The sequence below is a fragment of the Puma concolor genome, chromosome D1 (genome assembly GCF_028749965.1).
Source record: "Puma concolor isolate L17-30 chromosome D1, mPumCon1.1.hap2, whole genome shotgun sequence".
Taxonomy (NCBI): Eukaryota; Metazoa; Chordata; class Mammalia; order Carnivora; family Felidae; genus Puma; species Puma concolor.
Genome location: NC_141676.1, coordinates 54679074 through 54692143, shown reverse-complemented (window position 1 = coordinate 54692143; position 13070 = coordinate 54679074). Strand labels below are relative to the sequence as shown.

The following is a 13070-nucleotide window of genomic DNA, read 5'->3' as shown; positions in this document are numbered from 1 at the left end:
GGAAATGCAGAAAAATTAATATATATACATTATATCTTATGAGTTCAGTTTCTTTCCCTCTGTCCTCATTATGAGAATAAGTAAAGAACACTTAAAGGTAGACATGATTCTATGCCATGAGTTAAATAAATATCCTTGTGACTCTTCTTTCACTGAGTCTCAAAAGAGAAAATGGTTTATATAATTGCCTGAGGCCCTTTAAATTTCATGTTAAATGGATTTTATTTTTCAGTTATGAGACCACTTATGATATGATTGACTAAAAATGAGTTTCCAGGAGTGCCTGGGTGGCTCAGTCAGTTAAGTGTCTGACTTTGGCTCAGGTCACTATCTCAGTTTGTGGGTTCAAGCCCCATACTTGGTTTGTGCTGACAGTGTGGAGCCTGCTTCAGATTTTCTGTCTCCCTGTTTCTTTGCCCCTACCCCACTCATGTGCGCGCGCACACACACTCTCTCAAAAATAAACATTAAAAAATAAATAAAATCTTTTTAAAAACGAGTTTTGAGTAGGACTGTCTAGTTTTGAAACCAGATTCTACCATGATTTAACTCTGTACTGGAGGCATTCTAGTAGACTTCTCTATGTTTCTGTTTCCATATCTCTACCTTCATACATTTGTTCTATGGATTAAGACATCTTAGTCCGTATAAATTACTTAATATGGTACACTATATACAGCTGTTGTGAAATAAATGCATGGCTTTAATTATGGATGCTTTTGAAGTTAGAATTAGGATACAAGGCTATTACTACCAGGCATTATAAATTGTTTCTGGGTTAATAAAATATTTCTTTAAGTTATTTGAGTTTGGTACACCTCTTCCTATATTTGTTCTTCCAGTTGGAGAATATATAAATAATGCTATGGTAAAAAATTAATGCTTATATATTATGTAAGTTTTGGTTAAAAATTTAATGTGTATTTATTCTCTCATACCTTCATTCAATATACATTTATCATTAAATGTGTTATCCAGGTCATTAGCACAGGTAAATCAGATGTGATCTATATGGAAGAAGCAGTTGCATAAAGAAAAAATGGAAGGAGAAGCTAATGTGATATATGCTGTGAAAAGTTTAGAAAGGTTATAGGAAAAAAAAGAGAAATGGCCAATATTCCTTAGTTAAAGAAACTCCTAACTAAATTCTAAAATCTGAATAGCAGTCAGGCTAGCAAAATTGTATATGTTTGCATATAGAATAGAAGAAGGAGATGCATTGAGCAGTTTATTTTCTGGAAAAAATGCAAGCAATTCAGAGCATCTTGAAAAAAATATTACATAATATATGGAGATATATCTGTTTTCAAATTTAGAAAGCTAATTGTCATAATTTTCAGAAGTGAGATGTATAAATAAATACCAATAAGTGAATGATGAAAAATATCATTCATTTCTCATGAGATTTCATGAAAGATTAAATTGGGAATAAGTACTGATATAAAAGAGAGATCGTATTTCAGAATTATTTAGTAGATAATCACTAGGATTGGTGATGGAGTAGGCATACAGTGGAGCCCAACATCAGAAGCAATGATTATATTTCTGGAATGGACAAGTAAGTGAGTGTTGCATCCTTTACTGAATTAAGAATACTTTCAAGAAAAGAGCTTTCTAAAAAGCTTTATATTGATATAATTCAAAGTGTACAGAATTGTGCAAGAATAGTCCAGATTCAGAAATTGTCTCTATTTTCCACATTTTGCTTTATTATTTGGTAGCTAGATAGGTGATAGATGATAGATAGATAGATAGATAGATAGATAGATAATAGATAGATGAATAGATAGATACATAGATAGATAATCTTTTTCTGCACTATTTATGAGTACCTTGAAGACATGGTTGCTCCTAAGTAATTCTGTTTCTTGACCAAGAACATAGATATTCTATTGCATTAACTATACTATAACCAAGATCAGAGCACCTAATATTGCAATAAAACTATCACCAAATGTACTTGCCATATTCACATGTAGACAATAATCCAAAGAATGACTTCTCCTAGGTATATTTTTTATTCCCCAGAATCCAATCCAGAATCTCACACTGCATTTCATATTGATGTCTCTTCAGAATCCTTTGATGTACAACAGGTCATTAGCAGATCTTTTCCTTCTTTCTGATTGTTTTATTTCATATCTGAGCACTTACTTAGCTAACATTTTAAAAATCATTTATTGAATTCTAACATACGTACAAAAATCATATGTTGTCCAGCTTAAATAACTGTCACAAGGTAGATGTAAATCAGTAAGCGCCCCATTGAGGAGTACCACATTACTTGCATCCTAGAATGAACCACCTTTCCCCTGTGCTCCTTAACACTCTCCATCGCAGTCGTCACTTCTTCAAGGGAAATGACTATCCTAACTTCTTTTCTTACTGTGGCTTAAAAACAAAAATAAAATGTCAACCCGTGTTTGTAGCTTATCTAATTTGTTGGCCTGTCATTTTTGATCAGGGTCTCTTATGATTTTTGTATTTATGTGATCTCAGTTGTAATGCCTCCTCTTTTACTTATGATTTACTTCTATCAGTCTTCTATCACTCTTCAGGATTAAAGGTTTGTCAACTTTTCTAGTATCTTCAGAATAAACAGCTTCTTATTTTTGTATTTTTTTCCTATTGTTTTTCTATTCTCCACTATGTTTATTTTTGCTGTAATCTTATTTCACTTCTGCTAATTTTGGTTCACTTTGTTCTTCTCCTGCTAGCTGGGTGTAAATTTAGATCATTTATTTGAGGTCTTTTATCTTTTCAATGCAGACATTTATTCCTATAAACTTCTGTCTTAGTGCTACTTTTATTGTGTCCCCTAGGCTTTAGTTTGTTGTGTTTTAATTTCATTTGTCTCAAGAGATTTTCTACTTACCATTCTGGTTTCTTCTTTAAGCCATTACCCATCAGTTAGTTGTTCAAGACTGTGTTATTTAATTTATACATATTTATGAATATTCTGGTTGGCCTTCTGCTATTGATCTCTACTTTCATTATATGGTAATCAGAAAAGATACACTCATTATTATTGAATCTTCTTTAATATTTAAGACTTTCTCTGTGATCATACATGTAATCTATCCTGGAAAATGTTTCTTGTGTGCTAAGGGAAAATGTGTATTGATGCCATTGGGGGAAATAGTCTGTATGTGCATGTTAGGTCTATTTTGTCAATAGTGTTCAAGTCCTCAGTCGCTAATTGATCTTCTGTATGGATGCTCTCATACTACTTTCATGTTGCTGTCTTTTTTCCCCTTAAGCTGTATTAACATTTGCTTCACCTACTTGGGTGCTCTGGTATTGAAAAAGAGACATAGCCAGGAGCACATAGCTACGTGCTGGTTTGGCTATTGAAGAATATTGACGTGTGACATGGTCCTTGGATGTTACCAGGAATCAAGATTTATCTTTCCCACGTTTTATTTCTATGTAAGTCTAAGTGTTGCCAGACAGGAATTTCTAGGCTTAAACAGAACAAAAACAAAAGAAAAATGAAAACAATTTGAAATCTCAGCCCAAGAGAACTTTGTTCTATATGTGAGTGGCAAACCAAAGTTCCCAGGTATTTCATGAGTTTTTAAATGCCTCCTGCAGTTGTGAGCATCTGAGATTTAGACATTTTTTTAAAGTTTTACTTATTTATTTATTTATTTATTTATTTATTTATTTATTTATTTATTTTGAGAGAGAGAGCACATGCACAAGCTGGGTAGGGGTAGAGAGACAATCCCCAATGGGCTCTGCACTGAAAGCACAGAACTAATGCCCACTTGAACTCACAAACCTTAAGATCATGGCCTGAGCCAACCAAAATCAAGAGTTGAACACTCAACCAACTGAGCCATGCAGACGCTCCAAAGTTTGAATACAGACCTCTGTAGAAGATTTGACTTTTACCACATTCATGTTGTTTCTTTGAATCAACCTACAATATCTGTAACAGGAGCCACTAATGATTAAGGTTTTTTAGGAAGAAACATTTTCAGGACATGGTCACGAATTTGTTTGGTCTTCACACCATAGACAATGGGGTTGAGAAAAGGTGGGACTAACAGGTAAAGGTTTGATAGGAGGATATGAACATATGGTGGTATGTGAGAACCAAACCGATGTGTGAAGAAAGAGAAGAAAGCAAGGAGGTAGAACTGGAGGAAGACACAGATGTGGGCAATGCAGGTATTAAAGGCCTTGAATCGTGCCTCCTTCTGGGGCAATTGAAACACAGTGAGAAAGATTTGAACATAAGACAAGGTGATGAAGATTATGTCAAAACCTAAGATACTGAAGGCAACAAATAGACCATATATCTTGTTGATCCGGACGTCTTCAATAGCTAGCTTCACAACGGCCATGTGCTCACAGTAAGAGTGAGAGATGACCGTAGTTCGGTAGAGTTTCAGACGACATTTGATGAGCATAATGGATGGTACTGTAAGAATGGCAGCCCGGAGTGTCACCCCAACTCCAATGTGAGTCAAGAGTTGCTGGGAGAAGATGGTGGTGTGTCTCAAGGGGTCACAGATGGCCACATAGCGATCTAGGGCCATTGCCAGTAGGATGCCTGATTCGATTGCCTGGAACGAATGGATAAGCCACATTTGTAGCAGGCAGGCTGCAAAGGAAATCTCTGGCAAATGAAACCAGAAGATGCCTAACATTTTGGGAAGAATACAGGTGCTAAGTGCAATGTCTGTGGCCCCCAGCATGGCCAAAAATATGTACATGGGCTTATGGAGGCTGCGTTCATATCTGATGATACCCAAGATTAGGGAATTCCCAATCACAGCGATGACATACATGACACAGAACGGGATCCCAATCCAACACTGCACTGACTGTAGCCCAGGAATCCCAATGAGTGTTAGTACAGAGGGCATAAAGACTGAGCCATTGAGGAGGAGCATGATGATTTGGTCAGCAGAATCAAGTAGTGGTTTTGCTGTTTCATCTTCTATACCCTGTCAAGACGACATGAATTAAAAATGAGAAGCAATTACTTTTTTTTTTTTTTAGCAAAGTATATTTAGTTAGATAAAACATACAGGATCTTTTCTTTCCTTTAGTATTGAAATACTGTTACATCAAACATTTTCTAAGCTTACTTGCATACCATGTTGATTTGACACATTCACATATTGCAATATGAGTGCCATTGTAGTGTTAGCTAATACTCTAAAATGCCACATAATTATGTTTTCTTTTCTGTGATGGGAATAATTGAAGATCTGGTCTTTTAACAAGTTTGATGTTTTCATATAATATTTTTGTTTATACTTATTATACTGTATATTAGATTGCTAGGAAGACTTATTTATCTACTAAAAAACTATGTCCTCTATTTCCTCAGCCTCAGCCCCTAGTACCCACAATTATATCTGTTTTTATCAAGTTTATCTGTTTTTATGAGTTTGGCTTTTTGTCCTTGTTCCAGGGGAGTTGACACACAATATTACTTTAGTTTCAGAAATGCAACATAGTAATTCAACAAGTCTCTACACTATGCTGTGCTCACTACTAGTATAGCTATGGCATGTCACTGTACATGTTATTACAAACCATTGACTATATTCCCCATGCTGTACCTTTTATCCACATAGCTTATTCATCCCATCATTGCAAGCCTCTGTCTCCCACTCCTCTTCACCAATTTGGCCACCCTGCAATCCCTGCCCCTCTGGCAACCATCAGTTTATTCTGTATTTTTGGATCTGTTTCTATTTTTATTTGTACATTTGTTTTGTTTTGTTTTGTTTTGTTTTAGATTCCATATATGTTAAACCATATGGAGTTGGCTTTTTTTTTTAAGATTCCACTTACATATAAGTGATAACATGCTTTTTTTTTCTTTTTCTCTTTAACTAATCTGACCACAATGTACTCAAAGGCCATTATTACTGTTGCAAATGAAAGAATTTCCTTCTTTCTCATGGCTAAATAAACAATCAGAAACATGTAAATCAAAGCCACAATGAGATATCACTTCACTCCTGTTAGAAGACTTGAAATCAGTAAGTCAAGAGATAATAGGGATTGGGGGATTTGGTGGAAAGGGTAACACTGCCCATTGATGGGGGGAATGTACACACTATGGAAAGAAATATGAAGGTTCAACAAAAAGTTTGAAAAAATGATCTACATATAATCCAGCAATTCAACTTCTGGGCATATATTCAAAGGAGAGGAAAACAGAATATTGATGAGATATCTGTAATCCCATGTTTACTGCAGCTTTATTCATAACAGCCAAAATAGGGAAACAACCTTAGTCCTCATTTACGTATGAATGGATAAAGATGTGGCATATAAGTGCAATGGACTATTACCCTTATCTTATTGTTTCTTTTCAACGACTCCTTTCAAATTTTCTCTTTTCACAAAGCCATTGTAAGAACAACCATCAAGTTCTATGTTTCTACATGCCTTAATCATTTATAGTGAGAAAAATTAAATGAATCAGATGGCTGCTCTCTGGTTTCTCCGTATTTTATTTTATTTTATTTTTTAAGTTTATTTATTTATTTTGAGAGAAACCGAGACAGTGAGAGTGGGGGAGGGGCAGAAAAAGAGGGAGACAGAGAATTCCAAGCAGGCTTCCTGTTGCCGACACAGAGCCCTACATGGGGCTTGAACTCATGAAACTGTGAGATCATAACCTGAGCTGAAACCAAGAGTCAGACGTTGGACTGACTGAGTCACCCAGGCATCCCTATTCCTAAGTACTGAGAATAACGTAGACCATCTATATACTTAGACAATTTCTAATCAGGTAGGATTGCCTAGAACACACCTCAGGTCAATTACAGGAGTATTTATTGCCTCATTTTCTCCAAATTTATTCAACTCCAAGAGAGGCTTTCCTTTCAGGTATCCTTTGTTCACAAATTCTTCCTTTCAACAAACATACAGTATGCCAAACTAGATCTTTCTCATCTTCACAAATAACATTATGACCCACAAATCAGAAGTTTGTATTCTAATAATTTTCTTCAGTAAATACTCAATGCTTGAGTATTTACTATGTTCCAAGGATTTCTTGAAACAATTGGAGAATAAGTAAAATATATCTATTCAATTTTTTGAAGCATCTAAATTATGCTAAGTCTTGAAATTCAAAGTTGCTATTCACCATTTGTTAAATAAGTACTACAGCATTCATCCTCATAAAATCTTTAGACATTTTAGGATATTTTATCTTCCTTAAATTTTATACCCACATTATTAACCTATATTATATTAATGAAAAACTAAGACTTATTGTTACAGGTAAATCTGCTTGGATCCAAATTCCATGACATACAGACCTAGGAAGAACAAAAAATAATTTGTGTCTTCTGAGATTTTATAATTAAACCTCAGTAAGGATTTGGGATATACAACAGTGTGAAACTACGTGAGGCTGGGTGGTACAAATATATAAAACAAATTTTAATCAGTAGTGCCTGTTTAGAATCTTATGGAAAAAACTCTAATATTCCTTTTTCATTTTTACCAAAAAAGTATTATACACACATTACATACACGTTACCATCTGGTGCACATCTGATACAAAACCACATATCCATGCCATGTCATCCGTATACTGGATAACGCTCTCTGTGACTTGACTCAAAAGTGTGTGCTACTGCCTTTATCTGGAATTTTCATTGGGGAGATTTAAATGGCCACGTGGGTCAGAGTTGCCCTAGAGAATCTGTAAAAGATGCTGTGCAAACTGAAGCTCATCAGAAATATATATTGTGAATAACCGGAGGAAAGGGTAAAAAAGAGAGGAAAGAGAAATGTAAACAAAGTCGTGGGTAAATAAAATAGGAGATCATGCCTAAGGTCTCAAACACCACACGTCTTATAAAGAAAGTAGTTACCTTCCTTCCTGATAGTTTTACATTTCCAACTTCATGAGGCCAACTGGATATTCTTCTAGACCAGGATTTTTCCTTCTCAGCACAACTGGCACTGTGGTGAGATAAATTTTGGGTTCTGCAGTAATTCTCTATATTGCAGGAGGGAGGTTCAGCAGCATCCCTGACTCCTGACCATTAGATTCCAGTTGTTCTCTCTTGTCATGACAATCAAAACCATCTCCTGCATTGCCAAATACCATCTGCATGTGCGGGGTGGGACACATCACACATGGTTGCTAACCATTGTTCTAGAATTTTACCCTGGAAAAAACAGAGTCTTCAACTAAATAAGAATTAATGTTTTATAGCTTTAATAAAAACCGGGCAGAATAAGTCTGGCTATCAAGGGAAATCATTCTTCTGTAGGTATTAGCCAGATAGAGGAGATGGAAGAGGATTCCAAGAGGAAATACTTCAGACAAGATCAAAGCAGCATGAAACGTACAGTGGGGTTGCAGTTCAATAAGCAATTTTCACATATGAATGATTTCATAAGCAGAGATGGTGGTTGTTGAGGCTAAGGAAAGGGGAAGAATAACAAATGTAAAGTTACAGGTTTAAACGAAATAACTTAAGCCTTAGGTAGAATAACAGGTCTTTTGCCTTTAAAACTCTGCTCTGCCAGCAGATGGATGAATGTCTTAAAAGGATGAGAGCTGGCATAGGGAGACGAAGTTAGAAGGACACGTGTGATAGTCCGGATGGGACATGATGAAGTGGCCTGGCCACATCGGAGGAGTCACAAGGGAACAATATCTGTGCTGCTCGCTGACTTGATGGAGGCGAATGGTGGGAGGACAGGCTAAGGTGTTCTTGGGTTGAGAGTAACAGCACGGGGTGACAAGGACAAGCTGGAAACAGCTGTGTGTGCACACATATGTGCAAGTTTAGAAGATGGGGGAGACATATCATAAGCCCTTGAAATTCATGGGCCAGGAAAACAATCACGGGTCTCATTTACAGCATGAATCGTCAACCATTAATGTTACTGACAACTCCAATTCTGACTCGGGCTGACTCGCGGAACCTAAAAGAATCAAAGGATTTAGGTCTAAACCACACACCCTACAGTCTCAGGAAAGCTTTCCCCCTGCAAAGTCACTGACATCCACCCTTTGTTCTCTGCCTCAAACCCCCAGGGATAGACTCTCTTTGTTTCGGAGATAGCTTGTCCATCGCAAGACAGCTGCAAATGTCAGATTTGGCTTCTTTCTAGTGATTCCCAGACTGCTTCCCTCTTCAGTTCTCATAAAAGTCCTCAACCCACCTTCTAAAGATACACATCAGCCGTGGAACACGGTGGTTACGGCATGGATCTAAAGTCAGTCAGACAGTTTAAATCCTTAGGACACTCTAGCTTTGCATGTTCTTCAGGCAGTTGTAGAACTTATAATTGTCTCAATTCTTGCTGAAAGTTAACAGATAGAAACACACTGCAGGGTGACTGTGAGGATTTAACGAGGTAATGTATTAACATATTTAGAAAGAAATATAAAATGTATTCTTTTGTCTAAATGCAGTGACTCATTCATAGAGGTGTTTCTCTTTCCCATGAATAACTTCCGATGTTTAAAGATCATTTCACCAGAGGAGGTTTTCCCTGAATGACTTGAGGGCACCGTTTCTACCGAAGGTTTTCCAGTCTAAACCTATATAATTCTCTGACCTTTTAACCAATAAGGTTTTTACACACCAAGCAGCCCAGATCCCTCTCTAGGGTCCTGTCAGGCTCACTTTAAAAATTATCACCCATTGTGTGATAAACTGATTGGGAAATATTCTGAACAGCTTGAGACAAAATCTTCATGTTTAAACTGCCAACTAGTGTAAGAGTCTATTGTTTGTTAATCACCATAGCATCTTATTGGATCTTAGCATTACGTGTTCTCTTTGAAACCAATGCTCCATTTTCCCACACTTAAGCTAAGACGTAAGCCCAGAGACTTACCAGGAATCATCTGTGATATCATATGTAGAAGCCACAGAGTGAAAATCTTTTGGTGTTTCAGATCATGAGGATGGCTTTTTTGTACTATAGAAGCCACCTGGGGGATTCTTTTTCACCAATGGCTGGTGAGCTTTAAATTAACCTGGGGCAAATGTGAAAAGGAGGGTCAATATGGTTCAAAACCTGGAAGAACTTGTCTAATAGCAGATCTGCATCTAATAAAAACTCACAAATTTTGGTGTCCTTGGGGACTGGAAGCCAAAATGACTGTCTCTTTAGAAACTTCTAAGAGAACACAGTGCCCCAAGGTAACACAATCAATGACACTTATTTACCAAACAATGAGCCAGAGAAAGGGAATAAGAACGTCTCAAGATATTCAGACTAATTAGTGTAGAATTGCTAACAGAGAAATAAATGGACTATTTCTATATGACATAGAAATTGTCCCATATGTTTAGAATTCTCATGAAATAATAATATGCTTTTTCAAGTTTTAGTGCCAGTCACCTTATATATATCAACTTTCCCTATTAAATATTATTTATGACCAGTGTTGACTTAGTTGCTTTAAAAAATGGGTGTTATGATTTAAAATGGATTTTAAGCTTTGGTATCAAAGAAAGAAAAGGAAAAGATCCAAATCTTTGTATGTACAAGAAAAAGTTTAACAAGGCTCCATTCCATATATCTGCCTGAGAGAAATGATGGCCTTATAGAGTTACATGATTTTTCTCCTGAGTCATTGAGTCTGGCCCTATTTAGGAAACCGTTTACATTGAAAAATTCTCTGAGTCTCCACTTGTCATTAAACTGCCATGGAATTCTATTCATCCTAGAAAAAAAACCAAAAAAACAAAAACAACGGTATAGGATTGGCTGCATTGTGTGCTCGATGAGCTCACACTGGCTTTGGAGTGCTGGCTGTGTGCATCTCTTTCCAGCTCTGACTGATAACGTTACATGGTAGATTGAAATCAACAGAGCAGAAATCGGTAGACCAGAAGACAAACAATATATATCAGAATTCCAGTCACCCAACAGAGTAGAATCTGATGAACTCAAAGTAAAATATTTTCAGGTAAAACGAAAAGAATACTTTTCAGATAGAGTATGAAGTAGGCTGAGGTGAGGTCAGCAGGGTCTGAAATTTGTACACGACTCTTTGTATAGAGAATAATAATATTATAAACATACATAATGACTCACAAGAGTGATACTTTTGGGAAATGTAAAAAGTATTTGAACCTCACAGAATCATAGTACTATTTAATGTTAGAGACAAAATTACTCTCAGATACTGTTTAGTTAAAACCCATTAGAGCTCAAGGGGAATAAGATGTTTTAGCATGAGACTTCTGGAGTAGCTGGGTAGCTCAGTTGGTTAAGCAGCTGACCTCAGGTCAGGTCATGATCTTGCAGTTCATGAATTTGAGTCCCATGTCAGGCTCTGTGCTGACAGCTCAGAGCCTGGAGCCTGCTTCAGATTCTGTGTCTCCCTCTCTTTCTGCCCCTCCCCTGCTGGCAATCTGTGTCTCTCAAAAATAAATAAACGTTAAAAAAATTTAAAAACCATGTGACTCCTTAAAATTCCTAATATTAAATAGAAATAATTACCTCTGAGTAATGTAATGGGAACTACAGAGTTCAAATTTTCATAAGCGGTTCTTCATTCCGCATGTATTTTTGAGAAAACCAGAAACAAAGGTTTAATTTTCCCATACAACAGTGTTAGAGGTGGAGTTGAATATTTGTCTCTTACTGCAATGGTTGATAAAATTCATCAAGTGAGAAGATATAAATTTAAATGAATTATGGGAAATACAAATTAGGAGGACTTGGACGTGCCTATACTTTTTGTGGTAATCTCTGAATTTAAATGGGGGTCCTTACCACACACAGAGGAGAAGGATCATGGATAAACTTATGTGGCTGGAGTCCCGGCTGCCACGTGCAAGAATAGACTCACATACATCCATGCAATGCCATTTCATCCACCAGAAAAGAGGAAGTTCTAATGTGCTACAACAGGTGTAAACTTGAAAACTTGACACTATGTGAAAGAAGCCGGATGTAAAAGGCCATGTGTTATATGACCTAGTTTCTTGAAATATCCACACTAGTCAAATCCATGGGGACAGAAAGTAGTAGTGTGGTTTCCATAAACTGGGGATAGGGTGAGAGGCAGTGCCTGTTAATAGGAATGGGGTATCTTTTGGGGGTCATGAAAATGTTCTAGAATTAGAGAAGAGACTGTCGCACACCTTTTTTAATATGCCAAAAACCAGTGGCTTGTACGCTTTAGAGGGTGAATTTTATAGCAGCCCATGGAGTTTTCTACCAAGATGACAAGAGTGGAGAGGGGCCAAATGTTGCATGTTATTCTGTACAAACTGAACGTTTAAATAAGGGTTTGAAAAATCCAAAGGGTCAATGCATTATTGCTCCCTCAACTGAACACTAGCACCAAGAGTGACAAGTGTCAACTCCCGCACCTGATATGTCAAAACTCACCATTATGAAGACCTCTTTCTTTTTCTGAAATCACTCCTGAGGAATAAAGCCCTTGAGAATATTAATTGATTATATAGCTGTTAGATTTCAAGCATACAAAGAAAAAAATGAACACAAATCAGAAAATAATCAAAGGACAAAATAAAGTACTTCAAAGAAAGGATATACAAGTGGAAAACAGCAGCAGAGTTATTGTACTCTTTGTTAATGCTACTTGTAAAGACAATCATATTTCACCAATCAGACTGCCAAAGATTAAAAATCTCAATCATAACCAGTGCTTTTGAGAACGCAGACATATAGAGTGCTATTAGTCACTTTTGTAATTGATGCACTCTTTTCGAAGGATCATTTTGAGTTTCTAGAAATCAGTAACATTACCCTTTACAAAATATGCCTTTTTCTTTTCCAGGCAATTTTATATTCAAGAATGTGTTCTATAATTTTCCTGGCCAAGTGTGTGGGAGGATAGAGAGTCCTGCTTATCTTCTTGTGTTTGCAATGAGCCATTTGTTTTTTTCTTTTCCATTTTTAGGTCTCAGGTTGGAGCTGGTCTTGATGATTGAAGGCTAAAATAGTGGAAACATCCACATCCTAGACCAGATATTGTATGACACATTGACAACTGAAGATGCTGCAAACAGTTTCCAGTTTCATGTCCTGTCTCATGTCTGTTTTAGACTCCCACTATTTTTAGTATAACTGTC

At 36.5% G+C, this 13070-nt stretch overlaps 1 protein-coding gene across 1 annotated transcript; it reads right to left on the bottom strand.

The window, feature by feature from the left end:
* Nucleotides 1–3956: 3956 nt before the first annotated feature.
* Nucleotides 3957–4904, bottom strand: LOC147576720 (olfactory receptor 52A5). The gene has a single exon (XM_086676416.1). It carries the CDS (start codon nt 4902–4904, stop codon nt 3957–3959), a length of 948 nt encoding a protein of 315 aa, XP_086532542.1.
* Between the last annotated feature and the right edge of the window lie 8166 nt (nt 4905–13070).

Excerpts from the sequence above, each read along its gene's own strand:
- LOC147576720 (XM_086676416.1), bottom strand. The coding sequence starts at position 4,904 with ATGCTCCTCCTCAATGGCTCAGTCTTTATGCCCTCTGTACTAACACTC.